The 25,056-nt window shown below is 47.1% G+C and overlaps 1 protein-coding gene across 1 annotated transcript in view; it reads left to right on the forward strand.

The window, feature by feature from the left end:
• Window positions 1-8,966: 8,966 nt before the first annotated feature.
• The window catches only part of NTRK3 (neurotrophic tyrosine kinase, receptor, type 3), a gene marked incomplete at its 5' end in the record, with an annotated part of 42,792 nt that continues 26,702 nt past the window's right edge, over window positions 8,967-25,056 (forward strand). The window contains 3 exons of the mRNA XM_009585396.1: window positions 8,967-9,097; window positions 13,136-13,308; window positions 18,922-19,165. Of these exons, the coding sequence (XP_009583691.1) occupies window positions 8,967-9,097; window positions 13,136-13,308; window positions 18,922-19,165 (548 nt within the window). The remainder of the gene's footprint in view (window positions 9,098-13,135; window positions 13,309-18,921; window positions 19,166-25,056) is intronic.

Below are 25,056 nucleotides of genomic sequence, written 5' to 3' on the forward strand. Positions count from 1 at the left end.
TTTGGCAACAGGGGATCTAGGGGCCTGGCTGGTGGAAGGAAAACATGTTCACCAGAAAGACTCCCTTCCCCTCTCTCTTCTCCTTTTCCTCCCACACTGCCAAGAATCCCAATCCCTGTTTCCAAGAGCTGCTGGAGCATACCAGTGAGTCGGTGAGGATGATGCTTTGTGTAAGGTTCCTTTTATGATCCATTGCCATGGGGCTCTTGGGCATTTCACCCAATGCAAAGACCTCTGCAGCCCACTCCAGTCCCTCCTCTATCTGGGCTGGGCTTAGTCTTCCTCCTCAGAAGAGCCCAGTTGTGTAGTTAAGGTGCAGGAGACGATGGGAATTATTGGTCGGTTTTTAAGTCTTCTGTCTGGAATGTTAATAAGGTTTTGGTCCCATCAGCAATGTTTCGTGTTCCCCTGGGAGCCAGCTGAGGAGAGCTGGTGTATGCGGAGCATACAGAGGCATGGGTCAGGTTTTGTAGAGGAGACAGCAGCAAGGGGGACCAGGATGTCTGTCCTAACCTGAGGGGATCTTGACATGTGCCTTGGGCACAAGTAGGTCGGGCAGAGATTGGGTTGGGGCACAACTGGGAACCCGCTTACAGCTGTGTGCCTCCTCCCTAACCCCGACCCCAGCAGCTGCAGGGAGCCTTGTGAACATTAGATTTCTTTTGGGAAGTCTTCCAGGTCTCCATACTAAAGAACATTTTAACCATTGACAACAGCATAGGTGAAGGGATTTAACTTGTTGGATCAAGGAAGGGTCCCGTTGATACGATGAGCTCTCGCTTGAGTAATTTCAGTAAGTCGCAAATCTGCAGAAAGAGGAGGAGGTAGATGCTGTCTTAAAGGCAAGAGCCCACTGCTGTGCAAGGCCCAGATGTGCTGGAGGCTTCCTTTCTTTGTTGCTATAGTCGTTGTCAAACATTGATTGGGGTGATACGCAGGAGCCTTCCTCTTGCTGCAGCTCCTTTGCTTTGGGATCTCCCCAGGACGGCTGTGCTTCTGCGGTGTTGTGCATCCCTGCTGAGACTGCTCAGCACCCAGTAGCCATGGGACACTTTATATTGCTATCTTCATAAAATAAGTACTAAGTCGTTAGTACTCAGATTTATGAGACTGAAACGGGTGAGAAGAGCTTGGTATCACGTTTTGTTTTTATAGGAGTGTCAGGTGGTTTAAGCTGGGACAGAAGTTTTTGCTTAAGAAGTGTTTGTGGGGTGGTGCCAAGTGTGTTCTAACGTTATTATTTTTCAGATTTTTTTCATGAAGAAAATGAGAGTTTTATTTGGTTTGGGTTTAAGCTTTGCAGGTATGTCACACCAGGTTATGTCACCTGCTTCCAAATGGTTTTCAGCGTAATGTGGTGAGGGAGTCTGGCAGGCTCTGGGCTTGCATCTGGTGAGTTGTTGGTTTAAGGGGTGATTGTACTCTGCCTTTCTGTCAGCTCCCTTACACACGCGCACACACCCAGACACACTCCCTTTACACTTACCTTTAGCTCCGAGGGCATTGTACGTATAGACTGTCATTGCCGGCGGTTGCTGTGTGGCTGATATCGGAGCTGGTGCTGCAGTGGAGATGCAGCAGCTCAAGTTACGGCAGCTCAGCGGGTGCTAATCCAGTCGCTCCATGCCGCTAATCAAATCACTCTGTGGAGCTTGAGGGCTGTTTTGCAGAAACGCGGCTCTCCCTCGAATCAAGGTTGGCTGGAGTTAGCTGGCGAGTGAAAGGCAGCCCTTTGGGTCAGGGCTTCCTCTCCACCTGCTATTCCAACAGCAAAAGCCAGAGGAGTTGATGATGTCCTAATTGCTGGAGGTATGCTTGGGAGTGGTGGATGTAAGGTATTTTCAAAGCATCAGAGATCTGGCTTGCACAGGTTGCTTTTCTGTTCTCCTGTTTTCTTGAGCTTGATTACACTGAACATCAGCTCCTGGTGCAGATTGGTATTCCTGGATAATTTGTTTTAGCCCAGATTGTCCAGCTAAATGCGTCAAGGCCTGCTATTTTTTACCAAGGTCTATTTAGCAGCATGTACTGCATTAGCTCCGGGTCTGCTGGGTCAGCTGGGCAATAATGCCTCCTTCACATCTGGGACCTGCACTCATGCCTTGCAGCTGCTCCCAAGGAATGAAGGCAATGGTAAGAAAATGCATAGAACTGCAGAAACATAAAGTTATTGTCTTTTAAGGTCTTTATGAAGGAGTATGATCACAACTGTCTGATTACGTAATATACAGTCAGGCACCAGGGTCTGCCTGGAAGCGAGTTGCCAGCATCTTGGTAAGATACAAGACATGAAAAACAGTCTGAAGGGAGGCTGTGAAGCCAATGATGTATATTGGTTTGCTGGAGATCGAAAAGCTTGAGAAGGGATGCAAAGAGAGGGGTAACACAGTAGAAGGGAGAGCATCCTTTGCATTTCAGGTTATTTCCATCAAGGCCAAAGGAGAGATGGATGGAAGATGTGAGAAAGTCTCTCTATATACTTTTCTGTGTGGACACACACAAATGGCTATTAAAGCTATCATGCAGAATTAGTACGATTGAAATACTCCCCCCAAAGTCAAGAGAAAGGTCTGAGCGAGGTGGTCTTGTCCACGTGGCCTGCAAAGAAGGGGGTGGGAAGGAACGTGCACCCATGTGTTGGAGCCCAAGTGGGCCAAGGACTGTGCCTGCTCCATGAAGTTCCCAGAGATTCAGATATGCTTTACATAAACCTCTGTGATTTGGGGTCTCTGAAAGGACTGTCAGAACTGCTTGGTGCTTATAATCATGACTCTTTTCAAGCTGAGTCCTTGAAGGGTGCCTTAATAGAGGAACTTGGCAAAGAACCAGCATCTGGGCACAGCGCCGAGCTGCCGAAGCCTGTATCCTGGCCTTTTCCCAGAGGTGGCTTATGTCCGAGCTGAGAGAGAAGCCACCAGAAGTGGAGGGCTACCTACTCGGAGTCCATACGGAGCTAAGAAACAGCCTGTTTATGTCTCTATTTTTTTAAATTATATGGGACTGATTCTCCCTTTGTTTATGAGTACTTCACAATATCCTTCATTGACTTTGATGGATTTGCACCAGGCCAGGAGGGAGACTCAGACTCTGTGCAGCTATCCTATGCATTATCTTCTCTCACTATGAGATAGATCTGTGAGAGAATGACTTATCAGCCCTCCAGCGGCAAGGCTTTTTGATTTGGTCCTACCTGATCTGCACACTTTGCTCTGATCAGGTATATCGGGTAACTCATCAATGTGTTTAGTTGACATCCAGGTTGCAGTTGACTGCCTGAAATGAAAGGCACTCTGTTTGGTAGTTACATGTCTTAATGACAAGATTTCCAGTGTAAATTGTAAGCTTTGTTTATTTGATTTTAATTGTCATGGAGGAGGGAAGCTATGCAGGGTTTATTCGTAAGAATTATTTTAGCAGTGAGTCAAGAAAGAAGTGAATGAATCATATTGACTAACAGAACTTTGCTACCTTTTTGTGGACAACTTACGTATATAGAAAAAAGAGACAACTCTTCGGCATAAATTAGTTGTTACAGCAAATGACTCAACCGCTACTGAAAAATGTCATTGTTGTTATCATTTATAAAGTGCTGTTGATGCAAATGAGGCTTTAGAAGCTTACAAAAATCAAAACCATTACCACAAAGAGCCCAGGATCAGATTCAAATAGGATACCCTAGAAAAACGTCTGAAAGAAGTCAGTTTTAAAACAGGGATTGAACAGCAAGAGGAGCAAGAAATAGAGAAGAAGAAAAAGAAGAAATGGCATGAAGTGACAAAGCTAAGGGAGGGAGGAGCTAGTGATGGAGAGGTGCAGGAAAGGACCTACCTCTAGGGAAAACAGGGCCAATGTGTAGAGGAGAAAAGAAACTGAGAGAAAATTGATATTGGTCTTTTCTAATCTAGAAGAGAAAGCTGCTGATAAAGAGGGTGGCAAAAATAAAAGGAAAGATTTACATAGGTTTGCTCTGTTTCGCCAGTGAGCTACATGTTGTTCGTGAAGTAAGAGTCCAAGGACAGGAAACCCACTAGAAATACAGCAACCAGGTAGACCGCTGTTCAGGAGTTTGAAAGAAGGAGATTGAGAAATTAATTTCAGACTTGGTGTAAATGATTCAGCTTAAGAAGTAGTTTTGCATTTAACTGTAACTTAAGTATTGGCACTGCTCGTGATTTACTCTGTTTGGAGTTTGATTTGTCCATTTACCTCCCACTGTAGTCATCTGTGCCCAAACACTTCATCATGTGCATCCAGGCTTCAAGAGTATTATCAAACCAGGGTTTTAAGGATGCTGGCTGTGACGGGAATCTGAAATGCAGAATTTGCAGTGTCATTGAGCCCACCTCTTCCTCACCTGACCCCCAGGACTGATTTGGAAATGAGATAATAATTGGAAAATTAGATTCATTAAATGTAGCCATGCAACTTCCCGATTTCTGCTCATGTGATTGAAATGTGGTGATTATCAGAAAAAGGGTGTTTTCATCGCACGCAGTCTGTTACCAGCTCTGTATGCTCTACTGGGGATTTGGAGGTTGAGTTGGGGTCTTTTTGCCTTGACCTTGTCACAAGGAAGAGAGATTCTGCAATATGAGTGTAAAAGATGGGTGAAGATTCATTGAATCAGTGATTTAAACTAAAAAGTTCTGGCTTTTCCAAGCTCCATCCCAGGAGCCAGTGCAGAAGTGACCCATTAAAATATGGTAGATTGATGTATGAGAAAAGCAGAATTAATCTTGTTCCCTCTTCTTCTTCCCCTATATCCCATGGCTGTGCTGGTTCACAAGGTTAGCAAACTAGAATATGTTTGTGTCGAGAAGAGAAGCAGACATGATTAAGAGACACATGGGAGCAAATACGGGGAGGAAGAAGTTCCTGTTTTTAGACAGCCACTTTTCTGACTGAGTGCACTTTAAGCACAGATCAAGTCAGCCATCCTGCAAAAGGTTCAGAGGAGGTTAGGTAAGATCCCATCACAGACCCAAAGCCGCAACTCTTCTGCCTTCACTCTTCCAGAGAAAAGGAAAGCTTTCTGATCTGGAGGCAATTTGTAAAGGTGAGTGCAGTGTCCCAGACTTACTCTCTTGCTAATACTCTTGCTTACCCACACGTTACCATCACTGGACTGAAGTCGTGAGGCATTTCCAACCACCTGCAGGTCAAGTGTTTTCTGATGTGGTTCATGTGTTATTCAGAACAACAGTGAAGGCAAGAGCTTGAAACACATTCTCCATATGTTAAATCTCGACGGACGAGAAGGAAGGTGGGGTATCTACCCAACTCTCCTTCTGTGTCATGCAGCAACATAGTAATCCCAAAACAAGGACTGCAAGATGTTTCATTTAAAACTGGAATTACTTCAGTGTTGTGCGCTCACATCCTTCCTGTAGATACAGCACGGCCTTGAATGACTTCCCATCATGCTGTCAAGTCTGGTTATTTTCCTGTCAGGCCTTACTGTGGCTCCTGCCTAGATTCTTCTTTTGAATTGTCTTGTTGCCTTGTTTTTATAAGTTAATGGTACAGGGGGGAGAAAAAAAAAAGAGTGGTACTTACGGGAAGAGAGTTTGCATAGACCTTGTCGGCAGGGCTGACTGCAACACAGCCGAGACAGATTAGCACACCACTGCCTGCCTAAAACAAATAAACACCAGCTGTTTATCAGACAGGGCTCAGCTTTCTCCAGGAGGAGGTAAACAGATTTATGCAGATGAACCTCCCAGGTGCCCTTGCAGCACAGCGTCTTTCATGGCTACTCGGCCTTCCTTATGAGTTACAGCCAGGACAGACAAGCAAAGAGATGCAAGGTTAGCACAATAACACAGCCATTTGCACAGTGCCAGGGCAGGTTTGTCATTGCTTTGTGTTTAAAGCCCATATTTAATAATAATGTAGAATTAATCATCGTGCTGATCTCACCGTGAATGGAAGAATTTGATGTAAATTTCAGTATTTTAAGCCTATAGCATGTGAAAAAGCAATTTATTATAACTCACTTACTATTCCATTTGTGCCTAAAATACTGTGAAGCAAAATTTATGGCCATTTGAGGTTGAGAGAAATTGTGATCAGCAAAAGTACTTTTCTGACTCTACATTAAGATTGTCCAGTTGCTGTCAAACTGCTTAACTTCATGAACCCTGTTTTTTTTATAACCATCCAAGTTTACTTTAAATCCAGCAGTGCTATGTGAGTCTACTACTTCAAAAGGATTGCTCCTCCCTCAGTTCAATTCCGTCTGCCACCATATCTCCTTAAATTCTTCATACAAATTTTCCCTGAAGCTTCTCAGGTGACCCTAACAACTTGCTGCGAAATCTGGTCTTGAAGACAGATGTGGTATTATTTTAATAATGTAGACATAATTACACGGTCTGGATGCTGGCTCTCCGAAACATCTGATCGTTTATTAAGATGTTGTTGGGAGGAAAAATTGGGAGCTGAAAATTTTGGGCAAGACCTTGGGGAGTTCAGAAAGAGAGGTTTGCTTCAGTTCTCATGATCTTACCATTTACTCATCAGAAGTGTAAATAATCTCAAATAGCTGGTTATTCTGAGGCAGTTTCCTTTTTAACTTTATCTCACATCAAATGGGGCAGTAGGATTGCAATTGCTACATTTCTGTGGGGATTATGAGTTTTTTAAAGTATCCTTGGGCTCCTTTTAATAGAAGATCATTTCCCCACAGCTTTCTTGACTGCTGCTATTCAGGAGTCGAAGAATGCAAATACATGGTTTGTCAATACGGCAAATCCTAGGTACTGTAGTGATGAGTGCTATAGAAATGCTTGCCAAGAGAAAGAGGAAAAAAACCCCTTTTCCTCTATTAAGTAAACTGGTGCCATTTGAGCTTTTCTTAGATTAGGACTTTCCTCACCCAAGTGCATGACTTAACATTTCAACACATAATATTTCAGATTTCTCAAGGTACTCCTTAAACACTCAACTAAACCAGGTGGAGAAGGCAAAATCCACATGTGATTTGTTCTCCCTGGCTGTCACTGCAGATTTAAAACCAAAGTAATTTTGGATGTGCCTACCATCCTGTGCCTTAACGTTACTAATATTATTAATATTGGTAACTAACAGTTTTCAGTCTATTGAACAATTAATGAAAAGGTCAACAGGAATTCTCTATAGAGGTGTCGCTCATTACAAGGCCCATTGCTTAGGCAATCTCGCAGCATCCATCTTCCCAAACAAGCAAAAGGACCAGAGATGGCAGCTCCTTAAACCTGCCTGTGAGCTCCTAATTAAAAAGATTAATTGTATGAAAGCCGTAAGGATGTTAGTCTTCCAATCATTGGCTTTTTGATGCATTAAGTGGTACCCATGTTGTTGTGGGGCATATGTTCCCTCAGGTCGATGTGGGTGCCTATTTGGGCACCTAGGTGGTAGGAGCTGGTGGCAAATTGTGATCGCTGTTAATGACACTTCCCTGCAGCCAGTTTGGAACCCAGTGTTAGTCCCTCCACCTCCTACATCTGCAGTGCCCCAAGGGAGATGTATCTGAGCTAAGGGGTGCATGCTTGTACAGCTCCTGTGGCACATGGAAGAGGTGGAAAAGACTCAAAAGCAGTCCAGTTTGTGAGCAAGCAGATGCAAGGCCAAGTTACGAATGCCCCAGGGTAGGAGCGGAAGGAGGGCACTGTCCCGTCTAATGCCTCTGCTTGAGGAGACCTCTAATGCATCAGCTTTTCCTCACCAAGCACTGGAGAAGAGTGTGTAGCTCTTACTACCCTGCCATGACCACCAGGCTGAAGCTGAGCATAGTCTGTGCTGCCACAGTTCTTGAGGGAAGCAGTAAGCTCCAGTGAAGGGCAGTTTAGAGAGACGAAGTTTTGGGTGCTGTGCCTCCAGAAAATGCTATGGTGGCTGTGCATCTCTAGCTGTTTCATTCCAGGCATTAAAAAAATCCTCTTTGTATTGCCAGAGGAGCTGTATGGGTACTGTGATGCCAGAAAGGTGCTTAGAGGTTTGGCAGCAAGTAGCTGTGCCTTAGTGTCATTCCCAAAAGAGACTACGGAGACCCCCAGGCTCTCCCAGCAACCAGTGGCATCTAATCATGACCCATCATTTCTGGAGATCCTGCTAGTCACTTATCTACCCTTGAAGGTGCCTAGTACGTGGGTAGATCTAGCCCTTATGAATGACCCTGTTAGCTGAGCAGACCAATCTTCATAGGCCTCTGTACCTTTGTTAAATGAATAGCTATTGCTCTTTTGATTCTTCCTGAAACCTCGGTTGCTATTCTCTGTGAGTCCTCGCCGTCCTAAATGTTAGTGCAAGGGATCATTGAAACTAATGGGTTGAGTTTGCTTGTTGTGCCAGTAACTTTATCCTGGGATGACCTTGTGTCTGAGGGAACAGTCATGTAGGAGATGGCTGCATGGTCAGGGTCTTGCTGCAGGGCAGTGCTTGGCTCCTGCTCGTGCCCTAAGGTGCATGGGGGTCAGTGGTCCTCCTCCCCTTGGGAATGCTTTGGCTTGCCAAGGCTCAGCCTCAAAAATCTGCCCGAGTTTGGGTTTAAACTGAATCTGATTGAAATGCAAAACTCAACAGGACCTTCTAATCTTGCCTGGCCTGGCATCGGAAGTATGTGACCTTTGCTATGCCTCGCAGGAGATGAATTATTTCCAGGAACATTCCAAAGAGATTCAGGTCTTTGTAGCAGATTTTGCCCCAAAGGATTCTCTCCCTGAGGACAAGCCTGCTGCGAGCTTACAGTGAAAACGTGATAAACCTCAAGTACTTTCCTCGCAGATGTTTTGCATGAGACTAGCTCCATCCCAGAGATGGCTGCGTTCCACGGGTGGGTAAAAAGATCCCTGTAGATGTTTTTGCAAAGCAATTTCAGATCCTTTGCAGCTTGCTAGAAAATTGAATTAGTTGTTTTCCATTCCCTGAATTAACCCTAATTCATTCTTCCCTCAACCCTCTCCCTCTTCCTCCCCTCCTTCCAACAGATGTCCAGCATATTAAGAGAAGAGACATCGTTTTGAAGAGGGAGCTGGGAGAAGGTGCCTTTGGGAAGGTGTTCTTGGCCGAGTGTTACAACCTCAGCCCCACCAACGACAAAATGCTGGTGGCAGTGAAGGTAAATCCCAAGGGCGAATGGCAGAGAGTAGGGCAGGGGCTGGCCGGTGGAGCGAGGTTGGATGAGCCTGCGTGGGAAAGGGAAGCGGGGGGGCTGGGGGCCAGAGGCGGAGGTTTATCTGATGCCGGAGATTGTGGTAAATCCACTTAGTCACACAAAGTTTCAGTGTTTAGCTTCAAGGTCGTCTATTCTCGCCAATGCCAAAAAAAAAAATGGCCAGGAGACAGACGGGGATGAGAAGTTGGTCTGGAAGCTGTAAGCTCCCATGCAGCTGCAGCAGCGCGGTGTGGAGTCCACCTTCCCTCCGCAAAGGAGCAGGGCTCTTATCTTTCCGGATTTTCTCTCTTTGTGGAACATGCAGAAGCTGAAACAGAAAAAGGCCTCGGCAAAAACGAGCACTTAAAAACTAAGCACGACAAACCAATTTAGTGGGATCAATTTGCTGCAAGAGGAGCGAAGCAACCCAGCTTCTGCTTGCCTAGCCACAGATCGCTCCTGTTTTGGTGATTTTGAGCCAACACAAGTTCAGCTTGGCTTGTGCTGTGCTGTTTTGCATCCTTGTGAGGTCCTCATGTGAGCTGTGCCCCATCAGTGTGGCTCTGGGCAGAGGAGACCACTCAGTGCAGAAATGTGCTCTCCTCTCAAGTGGCACCAGTTGGCAGACACAGGTAGTCTAATCCCCGGGAGTTAATTGATGCCTCCTAACTGCTTGGAAGAAGTCAATCTGCACTTGAACTGATGCTCTACAGGGAGAAAGGTTCCAGCACTCTCTCCAGGATGCTGGAGGCATCCAGTTACTTGAGAGTTGTTTTAATCATTGGCAGTTCAAGCCTTTTTTTGTCCTCTTATGCTCTGACCGTGAACTGCAAGATTGCACCTTTCACCTCTGAGAGTGGTTAAAGCCGAGGTAGCACAACTACCCATATGATTAATTGCCTGATTCTATGGTTGGTACCTGCCTGTCAGTGTCAGCCATCCCTTATGCGATCCTGTCTCTCAAGTCTCTGCTGAGTTTCGTTTGCACGTAGGCAAAAGCAGCATCCGAACTTGTTTCTGTTAATTGCTACTATGAGCTTACATCTCCAGAGCGCCTTTCATCCTGCAAGATCATACAGATCCCGCTTTAGAGCAGGGCCTTGAAATCTGCCTTTTTGCCAGCTCAGGGGGGAGGAGGGGGCAGGGAAAAAGCCCTCTAATTTGGGCCATGTTATAAGTCTCAGGGGAAAAAAAAAAGGCAAGAAAAAAAGACTTTACATATTAAATTGAGATTTGGCTGCATTTCCCGAAGATCTCATGCTCCTGACAGAGGCTGAGAGCTACCTCCCCGGTCACTGCAGCTCAGGGCAGCAGCAGGACGCGCTGGTTAGGGCAGCTGAGTCCACAGCCCAGAGTCTGCTTCTGCTGCGCTCTCAGGGACTCCCTCCCAGGGCCAAAGAAAGTGGCTGTGTTACTCGGTTATATGGACTCAGATTTTCAGCGGATCTAAAGGTTGCAGCCCCGCAGATGCGCTGAGTTTTGATGTGATGGCATGGACAAGCTTCCTGTTTTATTCAGCTTGCTTCTAAAAACATCCCAAGAAATGCACAAAAACTATATTCAGTGAAGAGTGTTGAGGTTACAAAGTCAGGTAGTAGAAATGCTGGAGGGGCTGGTATTCAGGGCACGTCCTCCGAACACGTATTTTTCATTTCCCTCTGGACTGCTTCACTGTGATGCTCACTCCTGTGTCTGAGGGCTCCCTAGATGTGAGTGCGCTCATTTTTACAGCCTCCCAGTGAGGTGCTGGAGTTGTATCATCCCCATTTTGCAGAGGGCAGATGGATAAGCGAGGAAACTGAGCTGAAAGGATCCGCTTAGGTGGAGGATGGAGTTACTAACCTGCCTTTCCAGCCCCATGGACAGCAGGTACCAGACCCACATTGACCTCTGCTGCTGCAGTGAACATGCGGAGCTTGAGCAGACCTGGCCCTGATGCCACGTGAGAGGGGATTTTCCAGGTAATATTGGAACAACTGACACTTCGTGACAACAGCTGCAACCTGCAGATGCTGAGTGACTTGCCAGATGTCACATAGAAATTGTGTGATGGAGGCACAAATAAAATCCACCCCAAACCTTCCTAGGAGAGGCATTTCAGTGGTTTTGCTGAGACGTCCCTTCTCTTCCTCCGGTCCTGGTCTTCTTTCCCTGTTCCACCACTTCCAGCTCCTGTTTCCCTTATTTCTAAATGCTTGGTTGTGCAACCTTAGTAATGTGGTATTTTTAATATCTTTTTTTTTTGGTGTGTGATATTTACACAGTTACAGTCCTAACACCTTGTAGAAATGATTGCGAGTGAAGAAAGGGAAGCCTAAGCTCACTGCAGCTTGAAATATTATATGCAACTAGAGGAAAAAGGAGGAGAAAAGAGTGATGGGGGAGGGGGACTGTTTTCCTGGGGAAAAATAGGGTAGCGTCAACATTATGAAGATCTTAAATGGCTAAAAGTAATTGGGTGCCTGAGATAAGGATGGATGCTTTGCCATCTGCACAGTGTAACATCCATCTAAATATCTCTAGTCAAGCTATCCCAGAGGACATAGAATTAAAATTATGCCATGTGACTAGCAGTTTGGGGGCAGAAGAAGGAGATGAGGCAGTGTCCTAAGGCTTGGGTAAAAACCTCGCAGGAGATCTGCTCCAAGGGGAAAAGCAGCTCCTCTGGAGGACTCACTGCTCCGCTGCACATGGCATTGCACCCAGCAGTGCCATGGACCAGCCGGAGGTGCAAGAGCAGCATCTTCGACCCCTTTCTGATGCTTAACATCCCTTTTTGCACGTAAATTGGAGTCTGCACCTGCTGACGCCACCTCTCCTGTCAGCACGGGGAGATTCAAGGTATGGGGAAAAGGGGGCAGGCGTATTTGTGGGAGAGCTACCTATGTTCCCCACCACTGAGGGGGATCCGGTGCACATCGGATTGAATCTGGGGGTAACTAAAACAAGTTGCTTTGAATCCTTTTCAACTCCCATTAGGCTGCACAGTTAAAGCCAGCACTGGTATTAAACAGTCCTGGCCTGACATGTGGAGGATGGGGAGAATATTACTGAGACGCAGCAACTCAAAACCAGAATTGCCTCTTCATTTCCTTAAATGTTTGCAAAGACCCTGCTGATTCTCGTGGCCATCCCATCTTGTCAAATATTCTGGACTTCAACTTTTTCACTAAGTGCTCATGGAAGAGCCCTCCCTTGATACCCTGGGATGATAACATGCTGCTTTCAAACTAGCTCTTCGATGCAACTGCACGATAATGCACGAACAAGTGGCCTCCAACCCTGGGGAACCCTCCCCGATCACCGGCTGCACCCACAGCAACATCTTCATAGCAACCCTGCGATGTCAGGCTGGTTCACACAGCCTGGAGCCTGCAAGCTACCCTGCAATGGCAAAGTGGTGCGCTCAAATGTGGAAGATGAGATATCCTCAATAAGGATACCGATTTCAGCATCAGTCTGCCAGGGGAGCTATTATAAACAGTAGGGAATAAAAACATGATTTTAAAAATTATGAAAAAAGACTTAACAGTGTCCTTCTTCAGAAGCAGTTTGAAAAATCCACACAATAACTGCACAGCCAGGCAAATCCATCTTCTGAATAAAGGCAGTGTAGTCAGCTATTTCAAAATAAAAGACAGATATCAAAGACTGGCTGGCTCAGGAATTTAATAATAATGAGATATGAAGCCATTCACCCCTAGGTCACCAGTACAAATCCTGCCCAAGCTGGGAATAATTGGAAGCTATTGCCCTCTGAGGTATGTTTGCTGCTGCATGGGAAATGAGTTGGGGAACCTGCTGGGCCGGTAACTACATGAACGAAACGCCGTGGTGGTGCTACTGGCACCTACTGCCAGCCCTCCCAGTGCAACCAGGCTGGCAGCAGCGGTTCCTCTCCCCTCCCTTCCTCATCAGCTCCTCTGTGATACGGCGACCCGTTAGTTCTGGCTTTGCCCCTGCCTGAGCCCACCCTGTGCGTATCTGTGCCCCTTCTTTCAGGCGCTGAAAGACCCCACCTTGGCAGCCCGCAAGGATTTCCAGAGGGAGGCAGAGCTGCTCACCAACCTGCAGCACGAGCACATTGTCAAGTTTTACGGCGTGTGTGGTGACGGCGACCCCCTCATCATGGTCTTCGAGTACATGAAGCACGGGGACCTGAACAAGTTCCTGAGGTACGTGTGAAGGAGGGCACGGGAGGTGCTGCAGAGCCGCTCCGCAGCCTCAGTGTGGCTTGTTGTAGACCTGTGGTGTACCAGTGATGCCCCTGCATGTGGATGCTGGTGGGCTGGGTAATGAGAGCTGGTTGGTCCAAGGACAGCTTGTAGGAGATGATGGTCCTCACCAGATTTGGTGCTTTATTAACCCTACCCCAGCATTTCCTCTTAGGTAGTCCCAGGGGTGGTCCCTGTGAGCTATGGAAACCAGACTTGTCTTCTCCCACCCCAGCAAGTTTCAAGCTGCAGGAAACGTGGCTGCAATCCCTCTCTGCCCTGCGGGGGTAGGATGTGAAGCCATGGCTGTCAGGAGCTCCGAGTCCCATCTACACAGCAAAGACATGTCCTACACTAGCCATCAGTCCCCATGTCACCCAGCTCCTGGTTCAATAGCACCATAACCAAAATATTCCTTTGAGAAACTTGCTGTAGTCCTTGGTCTGATTGGTATCCTGGGCATTTACTGTTCTCTAGTTCTCATTCCTATATTCAGAAAAGAGCTGAGAAATGCTGGAGGGGCCTCAGGCAGTGCCTGTGGAGTCCATCCCTCGTCCTTGTTCCCTAAGCCTCATTAGACAGAGATGCTGACTGAGGTACAAACTATCCTAACCTGTGCCACCACGCTACTCAAGAAGCTAGGCAAGGCCTGACGAAGTGCTGAAATTGCCTTCCCTGCCTCTAGAGAGATGCAAATTGCTGGAGCCCCCCCAGCCATCATTCAACCATTTCATCAGCGTGAAGCAGATCACTTGTATGCCCTCAATCCGCCAGCAGTGAGGGGCAGGGAGCAACTGTGGGAGGATGTTTGTGGTGCTGTTCTCCCATGATACAGAAATTGTGCTCCGAAACCTGCATACAAGTGGAGTGGTCCCTACCTCTTGAAATAATTAGTATTTTTATTTCCCAGTATTTAGAAAATTGGACCCTTGATATTTTCCTGTTTTGACTGCTAAGTGTGAACATGACTGCAGCAGGAACAAGAAGCTTGAGCACAGCAGGTCTAGATCTTGGGATATACTCGGTGATTATTTTTCCACCATCACAGTCAGTTTCTGACCAGGAAACACAGGTCCTTCCCTGAGGTTTTCATTTCTGAGCAATCACCTACACCAGAAGAGCTATGGGGAAGGACCTCAAAGGTTTCTTCTTTCCTCTGGCAAGAAGTGTCAATCTGTCTGCAGCTCCCTTGGGGCATTTGCAGGGCAGTGGCTGGGCTGGGAACATCCCTGCACTGGTTTCCCTCCTCATTTCGGCATAGTTGTGGATAGATTAAAATATGATTTTGTAGCTCAGTCCCTGTCTCAGGGTCTGGACAGATGACATCCTTGACAAGGTAGGACAAGTGAAGACTGGTGCTACACTAGCTTTGCAGAGCTCCTCAGACCCATGTTCAAAGGGGAGCAGCCTCGGTTACCCCAGGACCCTCTCTTGTGGTACCCTGTCTTGCAAGTGCTCAGCAACCTCCCAGCAGCAGCAGATTGAACTCTGCCTACTGGCATGAAACTGTGCATTGGGCTGAAACAGTGTTTTAGCACAGATTGGAGGTGCAGGGTTAAGGACAGTGCCTCAACCTCATGACTGGAGGAAGGCAGTCTAAAATAGAGCATGAGACACCACGTTCTTGAAGTGCTTCACAAGGAAGAGCAGAAAATTGACCCATCTTTTTTCCTGGCAAAACCAGCAACCTTATTCTCCTTAGAGGAGGTAGACATTACAGCTGAGGCATAGCCTCCTTCACTGCTCTAATTGACCTCCCAAACATTATAGTCGAAAACAGGCTCTCCTGCTGTCTCAGAGGGATGTCTCGTGCCAATGCCTTGTGTAATTGCTTCAGGCAACAGTGTGGTCCTAAGGCTGAAGCCATGTGCCCCCTCATCCCCACATCCCACCCCTGCCCTGGGTTGTCTGAGAAACGCTCATGCCCTGGGAGGCCAGGGCCTGTCCCAGTGTCACTGGAGAAGAAAGCTCGTTGTTGTATTATCTTTGGCCTTTATGAAGGAAAAGAAACTTTCCAGATGTGTGGTCCCCGCGATTGCAGCCTTACATCTTCCAGCTGCATTTAGCTGCCAGCTTTTCCTTCTCATGCAGCTATGGAGCAAGCAGCTACGAGCTCCCTTCTCTGCATGTTGGTGTGTGATAGGCAGCGAAACCCCTTTGTGTCCCAAAGGAAGCTGGCTTTTGGAACAAGGGAGCTTATACCCAGCAAAACGCCTGAGGGGGCATATGGAAAGAGAGTCTTGGGCTTTGTTTGTCAGGTCAGCTATCTGCTATCCTCACAGCAGCGATGGTGAGGGATGGGGGCTGCAAGGGTGTCAGAGAAGGGCGGTGGTGCAGGAGTGCCTGGCATCCCTGGTGAGTAGCAGTTTTTATCGTGGTGTGATTCACCCAGCCCACAGCAGGAGACAGTTCCTTCCAGGCACTGGAGGCCAGGGGCACTGGCAGTCTGTAAGAAACACTCAGATGGACTTTTCCCAGTTTAACTGCAGAAATTGGAAAAGCAGTAAAATGGAAGAGGCTCACTTTAGATCCAGTTTCCTAGAGAAAAGCACAATAAATATACTCCCCTAAGTGTTGTTAGACCTTTGTGGGCTTCCCAGAAAAGAGAGAGAATTTTACTAGTCTGTAAAATGAACTGGTGTGGCAAGGGGAAGCACTAGGATCAACCCCTGCCAGCTGGGCTAGAGGTGGCATGTATCGGGATGGCTCTACACGCCTCCCAGGGCCCCTGCGTGTAAGACCATCACTGGTCGTGCAACAACTTACCCTGCGCTCTGCACCAGGGGAGACTGCAATTGTGGTGTCCTGGCTAATAGAAAAGGGATAGTGAAAAGATCCTGCCGTGGAGAAATACAGGCATTGCTCTCCAGGGAGCACGGCATCCCTAGGGCTGGTGTACACGGGGGCTGCAGACTGCCCGCCCGGTGTGTGCGTGGCAAGGCTGGGAGCTCCCGGGCACACAGACCCGCTGCTCCGGGGTCTGCAGCAACCGCCATCCCTCTCTGCTCACCGAATATCTCCATCGCTTCCTCCCTTTCCTTCTGTCACTGATTTTCTAGCCTTTGTTTTCTGTCTGTGGCAGCAGCAAATTGGAAGTAGGGATGTTTGCATGTTGCCATTACAAACCCTCTTTGCAGTCTCTAGTAAGTTGTTGCCATTTGCTGTTAACTCAGAAAGGCAGCAGATTTTGTTAGAAAAGTTGCACAGTTCTGATGTTTTTGTGTCAGTCCTTCCTGTGGAGCAGCCCCCCGAGTCGGACTCTCTTGGGACAGAAGGAGGCACTTCAGCAGAGGAAGCCAGAGGGGTGATTTTCTTCCCCATGTTGGCAAAAGCCTCCATCACTCCATAACAGAAAAAACCACCAACTGTTCTTTAACAAGGAATCCACCCAATCTTCTGGCCTTACTGTAAAGGCCAGAATTAAACCCCTTTCCCCAAGAAGAGATAAGCAGACCCCTCTTGTATTCCCTGCAGGCTTCTTGATGCAACAAAATGTAGCAATATCCCTCCTGTTAATCTCATAAATGTGTTGACACGTCTTTCTTCTGGACTATACCTACATGGGATGGAGAAAGGGAGGGAGGGAGGTGTATGTATTATATAGGACATACTGAGATGTGTCCTATATAGTAGGATGTAAAAAGGGCCAATGAAATAAAGGTGTTGGCTGACCATTTTTTAAACATCACCTGTTCCCTTCAGACACAGACATTTATTTGGGGGCCATTATTGTATTTGAAAAAGGTGGTGGCAGTAATGAGATAGTAATATATCCTTCACTTCTCACCTAGGAATGTTTACCTTTGATGACAACAGGTATCAGCTGCAGCTAAATATGGTGTAACTGCAAGGCATGACTGGCACAAACCATCCGGCACAGTTTTAGAAGCTATTGTTTGTCCTGCTTTGCTGTTTTTAGCTAACCTACTCAGTCCAGGCTCAGCTTCACCTGCTGTCAACATCTGTTGTCACCACCAGGTGATTTCCTAGGCTAAACCCATCTGTGGGCTGTTTAAATAAGACATCAGGCAGTCATTTCTGCATACACTCTTCTGCAGCTCCTCCTTGCCCCCAGCAGTTCTTCCAGTGTGCTGCTGCTCTCGCCATGCCTGCGAGCCTTCAAGATTCCCCCCCTGCCGCCTGCAGTGCTGCTCCCAGCCAGCTCATCCCCCATTCACTGCAGCATCACCCACTTGTGGCTCCCAAAAACCACTCCTGACTCGTCAGCGCTCATTTCTGGAGTTGCTCTCCTCTTCCAGCTGTCCTTTCTACCAGGAGGGGACCTTCAGAGCCATGTTTCCAGTGGTAGGGCATCAGGAGGTAGCTGAAGATGAGGGCATTTGAAAAACTATCGTTTGAGCCCCAAATGCCTGGATGCTAATCCCTTTGGTGCATCCTCAAGCCCAACAGAGCAATTAGGGAACAGAGACAAAGGAGGGAAACAGTTTGGATCTTGTAGGTTGTTCAGCCCCACGTCAAGAAGGAGGAAAAGCTCTGTATGTGCAGTTTCAGTTTGCTAGCTCTCTGTGGGGTTACTGCTGATGAAGGGGGTGAAATGCCAAGAATCATTTCAAAGAGAACAGTATGAAAGCCTCAGAGGAAACGGTGTACTGTATCTTAGTCACAAGGAGGAAGGTCACAGCAAAATCTCTTGCTTTCCCTAAATATGAGGCCTTTTGTTATTCCGCCTTCACACAGGCTACCACAGGGTGAGCTCTACCAGGGGAAGAGACGTCACAAAGACAGGCTTGGTGCACAGCGAGGGAGGGGACTAAAGAGGGGACAGAACAAGAATGAGACTGACCTTCAGTCCTGCATTTACAATGCACTTGGTTCAGCAAAATATTTCCTTTTGTTGCCCAGGATGTTCTCTGCATCTGCTGACATCCAGGTCTAACTTTTGTACCTCTGCTCGTGCCTTCACAGTTTACAGTTACCTGTGTTACCTCTGGAATAGCTTAGGGTATAAAAAGTATTTTCCAGGGATGAAGCTGCTGGTGTTCCTCTGAAATCTTTTATGTGATCTCTGGCTGTATTGGTATTGATCAGGGGGAGGTTGTTTGGTGATATGGTGTTTGGAGGAAATAGAGGAGGCTGTTTGGGATTAATAGACTAGGGAGCAAGAATATGATGGCTGTGGAAGAAAAGGGGGCGATATCTCTACCTCTGTTAAGGTTTCCAAGGTGTAAGAATTAACAGGAGCACACATGTAAATATCTGGAGGCTCATTAGTTTTGCATAGGTCTTGCGAGAGAACAATGTCCATGTTGCATCAAGCCAATGGTCCCTCTGTCCTGGCAGTCTGTCTCCATCTGTGGCTGTAAAAGGTTGCTTGCAGAAGATTAAGGATAGGAGAAGGATGTATGGCACCCTCTCACCCACCAAATGTTCCCCCAACCTCCTATTCTCTTAAGCTTTTCTTTTTTTCTTTCCACTGGAGCTGTGTGTACATCCTCACAGTGCAGAGTTGGGGGCTAGTCCCTACCCCAGCAGGAACAGCGACCGTGTGGGATTCCTATCTCCTGGTCACTTTTGAGACCCAACTCTATGCTTTTTGCTTCTTCCTCCCTATAGGGCACATGGCCCAGATGCTATGATCCTCGTGGATGGGCAGCCTCGACAAGCCAAAGGGGAGCTAGGGCTATCCCAGATGCTCCACATCGCTAGCCAGATCGCCTCTGGAATGGTGTACCTTGCCTCCCAGCACTTTGTCCATAGAGACCTGGCCACCAGGAACTGCTTGGTCGGAGCCAACCTGCTGGTGAAGATTGGAGACTTTGGGATGTCAAGAGATGTCTACAGCACTGATTACTACAGGGTAAGGCAGCTCCAGCAGCAGTCTGATGCTCAGAGCAAAGGGAGGCTAGGAAATGTTACAATAAATCAGTTTTTGGAGCACTTGGGCTCACTTCCTTGGTTATTTCCTCACTGAAACATGCACACGGATGTCGATCAAACACTGGCCTCACTCCTTTTCAGTCCTGGGCGTGCTTGTAGTTCAGACATCCATGCAGATGCCTACACACAGAGCTCTCTGTGATACCCCAACACACAATCACATGCTTTGGGATGGCTCTGAATCCCATTCTCACTTCCTTCCTATTTTTTCTCCCTCTTTTTTGAAGACTGATAAATTAAAGGTAATCAAAAGAAATGACAAAGACTACAGGCTGTGAACTCTGGTGTTAGATTAAAGAAACTTAATACAGGGACCTAGAGAAAAGGCAACTGGAGGACTGACTGATAAGTGCATAAAATATGGAGGAGGAAATAATAGGCAATTTAGGTTTGACCTCAAAACACTTTTTTCCAGCAGGGTCATCATTTAGACAATGGAATAATTTGCCAGAGGTAGGTTGCTGAGGGCCTGTCATTAAAGAAGTTCAGGAAGCAACTAGATAAAAATGCCTGGGTTTAGTGCAGAGGCTAATCCTGCACTCGTCTCTGGGGATGGACTCAATGAGTCAGGAATACCTTTCCAGCCTTTTCTTCTGTGATTTGTGCTCGTGCTGTCCCCTTGTCTTGAACACTCCCTTTGTACCTGTCTGCACTGCCCTATCTGCCAAGGATGGCAGCCTCCCTGGGGGGACAGCGTCTTTCTCACCCTTCCTCAGCTACAGGAGAAGCTGTGATGTGCAGAGTTTGAAACACACTGGAGCAGGCGTTTGTCGCTGAGCCATCCATCAGCAGGGAAGGGCTTTTCAGGCTAAGGAGCAGTGGTTTCTAGCCTGATGCTTGGACTAAGGCTGGTTTATTTCTGGTTACAACATGGATGTTTGGCTTTGGATGATTTCTATCAGCTACCCGAGAAAGGGTTGACCTATGGTCTTGATCTGATTCAGAAGGTTTTCTTTATGTGATAAGCAGTTGCCAAGTGGAGTTACTGCGTTGGGGAGGAGGAAAAAATGTGATCAGATTTTTGCTGTGACATATCACCTCTCCCAGCCCAGGACATTGGCTTATCACTGAGTTTAATTACCGGTGAGGGAACGAATCTTCACTGTGCAGCACAAAAGCCATGTTGGGAAAAGGTCTCGGTGCAGTTACTGGGCGGTGATGAGGGAAGAGAGGTGGCGACAGTCCCATCACTGCAGAAACTTCAGGAAGTAGCGAGTAGGGAAGAGAAGATGCAGGGGAGGATGAGAAGCAGCCTGTGTGATTACCCACGTTCTTGCCTGGCTCCTTTTCTTCTGCCATGTTAGACCTACCTCAACCACAGTCAGAGTCACACTGCTGGAGACAATCCCAGCCAAGCTTGTGTTCCTGCAGCACCAAGTCTCTCTGCAATAGGAGAATTTGCTGCTATTGCCATGTGAAGGCTGGGAGGGCCTCCAAAAAGTGAGACGTGAGAAGATCTCTGTGGGCCAGTTCAGTGTTGTGGGATTTTTTGTCTTCTCTGTGGTGGTGTCCTGTAGACCTCATCCTGTCTGTGCAAAATGCTTTGCTGAGGATTGCTCCGTGCTACCTCGTGCAGTGTCGTAAGGCTTTTCTAGTGGAGTTTTCTCTGCTAACACAAATTGCCATGCATGACCAAAGCAATAACTAGTTATCACCTGTTTACCAGAGCAAGAGTTGAGCTTCAGACCTTTTGTTCTCAGTTGATTTTCCTTTCTCTGTTTTCACTGACTTTTGGTACTTTTAAAACTCTTGATCAGTAAGTCCATGCTCTGCATGCAGGGAGACCTTTTCCTGTTACAGTCCAAAGAGGGGTCCTAGCAAATTAAGGTTTTGATTGCCCATATTTACATTGGTGGCATGAGGAGCAGAGGGTTTACATGACTTGCCCAAGGCCAAATCAGGATTCAGTGGCAGAGCTGGGAAGCCCATCCAGGCCATATATTCCCTCCAGCAAGGAGCAGAAGTCCAGGAGCCAAGTGTCCTTCATCCTTCCTCCAGCCACAACCCAGCCACACTACTCCCAGCATATGAGAAGAACCCAGATCAGTTCATTTCTCAGTCTCCTTCTCTAATCACTACCTTATAGGACATGTTTACTGGGAGAGCACATGCAGCTGATGTCATTATTCATCCTTCTGGTGCACTCACGGTTATGTGACAGTCTCTGTCCTTCCCCATCCACTGCTATCTCGTACCTGTCCTCTCCTCTCCCTCTGCCTTTGCACAGCACCGCTGCATTCATTCTCTGCAAGAACTGGTGTGAGCCTTGCTGTCTCTGGACTGGGAAATCTATTTGGTTTCTACATAGCAACCTGCACTTCTAAGTTCCCTATGAACAAGAGTAGTCAACCCTTTGAACAGAAAGCTGGTTGTAACATTAATGAAGCCACATGGGGCTCGTGTGAATTGACTGTATTAGACTTTAACTCTGGTAAGAAGCAGCATGCTCTTTCTCCTGCAAACGTAGGTGAGAAAAACTATATGGCTTCACAACAGTTGTGTGTTTGTGCTCTGTCTTCCTCGCAATTTTCATTCCTAACATCCCTTGCATGAAAACTGGCTCTTCAAGGCTTCTGAGACAATCCTTTCGAGTGCACAGACCTATCATAAAATCCACCAAGGCACCCTTAAGTGAGGGCTTCTGAATGGATGCAGACAGAGAGCAAATGAGCTCAAGTGTGAGAACCAAACTGCTCCTGGGTCTCACCTATGGAAGGTGGAGATGTGGTTGAAGAGTTTAACTTTGAAACTCTTTGGTGCTGTCCCTGGTCACATCTACAGCCTGCCTGGTGATATTCCCAAGTCTGATTGTCAGTGTTTGTGCACAGCAGCTCTCTCCTGTCGACAGCCTGCCATTCCCACCAGTAAGACCTGGAGCAAAGTTCTGCTTCAGGTGGTTTCTAGAAAATATTGCTTGGTGTGTCCAAGCTGCAGCCCCGGGAGAATACCGTAATTTCTCATTTTCTGGGAACACAGTGAAGGATTCCACCTCGAAGCTGACTCAAAGTGACAGAACTGGAGCTCTCTGCAAGCAGACTCACTTCAGTCTGCTGGGTCCCCGTGTTTGCTCCTGCCCAGGCCCCATGAGCATGGATAACTGGGCATGTAGATATGTGTGTTCCAGGCTGAGAATTAGCTCCTAGCCATTTCCTTTCTTTCCCATTTTTAATCTTTTAAAACAAAGAAAGAACACCATCTGGCTCCTGCATTTGTGGGATGCAAAAGTGCTTTAACAAAGGTGAACTGCTTAATTTCCTGTTACACATTTGGATACAGAAAACAAACATTTGTGTAACAAAAGCAGCAGAGAGGCTTGTTTCCCCTCTCCACAAGGCTCTCCATGTTCTGCCTGAAGACAGATGTGTCCTTTTCCTTGTGCATCACAGAGGGATCCCGTCAGCTGGTGCCTTTAAACCTTCTTTCAACAAGACAGGATGGAGAGAAGATGGTTGTGGAGGTGTAGGTGGTGGGGAGAGGTGAAACAGCATCTGATTTGAAAGCAGAGGAAAGTGGAGGGACTGGGGAGATGGGGAGAAGTAGCCCAGCATCTGTGTGAAGAGTAAAGGCGGGGATGCTGAAGAAGCATTTCTGCGAAGTGTTGTGTAATGTGCTGTGCAATCTTTGGTGTGGGTCTCTGTGGGAAGGCAGGATGGAATATATCCGTATTGGAGAGAAAGATTTGGGTGGATTTTGTTTTCCTTGTTGTTTTCTTGAAAAAAAAAAAGTGTGAGTAGGCGATTTTTTTTAGGTATGACTCAGGACTGTGACAGCAGGTGGTGGGATGCTGCAGGTCGGGGACGTTGTGCCTCAGCCAAGCTGAGTGTGGCATGGAGTCTGCAGCGAGTCGGGCAGACGGTGCCTGGGGAGCTGGAGGCTGTCACGGGGTTTGTCCAGAGCTGGGGGCATCATCGGGGCTGGGCTTAGAACCCCTGACTGCTTTTTCACCCAGCAGACTGGGGTTTGGTTGCTCCCAGAGCCCTTCTGTGGCTCTGAACTCACCTGTGCTCCAGTAAAATCCAGATCATTTTCCTTTCTTGCCCCAAAATGTGTAATTCCATTCGAAAACAAAATCATGTGGCAGCTGCCCAGGGAAAGGGCAGTATTTCTTCATCTTTAGAAGAGAATACAGTCTTAAATCATAGTCAACAGTCCTTAATAACTTCCAAGGTAATGTCCTGACATGGGTGGGAACCCAGCAGTGAAGACACATGTCAAGTAGAGGAAGGATTTATGCAGGCATTAAACCTCATTAAGACATCCCTCTGCCCAGGTCTCTTATGTCCTACCCTTCTGGCATCCTGCCCCAAATCCTGGGCTGGGCTTGAAACCTCCAGGGGATTTAGCTCCGTCCTTTCCCAGAGGTCTGTCCTGAGTGTACTCCAGGTCACAGTTCATCATGCAGAGGACACCTGCTTGTCAAAAAAAAGACACATGCAGGATTTGCAAAGGGCTCTGAAAATATGTTTCTATTTCTAGCAACACAGAGCTAAACATAATAACAAAAAAAGCTCCCTGCTTCTGTGTCCTCACCACTCTGGAGCATTGTCTGGATTTGGGAGAGACAAGGTTTGCAGGAAGAAGTAATATCTTTTATTAGAACATACGATATTGTTGGAGGGGAAAAAAAGAATGAATTTTAGACACACAAACCCTCTCTGGGTTCTTTTTGTTTTTTTCAGTAGTATGAGTTAGTTTAATAAAAGATTAATATCTTTTCCTACGAACCTTGGCTTTCGCATTCTTAGACCATCAGATCCAAAACAACGTTTCTGCTATGACTTTGGCCTTAGGTGAGTGTTCTTTAAAAAGTCGAGGATCCCTCTGGCAGATACCTCCTCCTCTGAAGCATGGAGGTTTACTGTGTAAACATTTTCTTTTTTCTCTTTCTTTAAAATGGCTAGAGAAAAAGCCATATTCTTTATAATCTTCAGTACCCATTGTCAGGTTGCTTCCTGATGACCATCTCTTACTTTAGTTCTTCTCCTCTGGAGTTCAAAATTGTTTTCTTTCTCCTGGGTACAGTCAGTTATTTTTCCAGTGAAGTTTCCACGCAAGTAATAGATCAGCAAGGATTAGCAGCTGCCTGGGTCGTGCTCCTTTGGAAGCTCATTCAGCATGGTAGATAAGACAAATAGACAAGCCTTACATTGAAAGTTAATTTAGTTTGACCCACGCTCTCCTAGATCGAGGGTCCCTAAATGAGCAGACCATCATTGAATGGTGCTCTGTTCCCACCAGCTTTGAACTCACTGCAGAGGTTTAGCTGTACCCTCCCACTGGCATTTTTTGTGCAACCTTGCCAGGGCTCCTTAATGCCCGTGTGTATCCTTCAGCTGTACGACACCCGCTTTCGTGTCCCCTAATGCTCTCTTTGTTGCTTTGCTGTCCATCTCATGCAGCACGTTTATAGCATGGGAGATCGAGCCTAGCAGAGGGAAATTGCTGCCCAGCCCTGTTAGCACCAGGAAGGAGCCCTGTGATGAGCGTGCTAGGGCTCTGCAGCATCACCTACGAAGTGGAATGCCAACAAGCAGAGGGGAGGAAGACTCCCTCTAAATTTCTATCTGGGATATGGTACTGACTCACTTTGGGGGGAAAAAAAAATCTGCCACTCTCAGGTTTTACTGTAGACCTGGTGTACACTGGCAGGATTAGTTCCAGACAGAGAGCAAGCCAGGCTCTGTGCACCCGGACAGTGTGCTCAGGCTCTGTTTCAATGTCGATGGGTGGGGAAAGCAAGTTCAGTCCCTGGCTGTGCTGACTGTTGTGTGTAATCTTGTGTAGATGGTACAATGTCTGTGCCACATTCAG

Source organism: Fulmarus glacialis, unplaced genomic scaffold (genome assembly GCF_000690835.1).
Source record: "Fulmarus glacialis isolate BGI_N327 unplaced genomic scaffold, ASM69083v1 scaffold1449, whole genome shotgun sequence".
NCBI lineage: Eukaryota > Metazoa > Chordata > Aves > Procellariiformes > Procellariidae > Fulmarus > Fulmarus glacialis.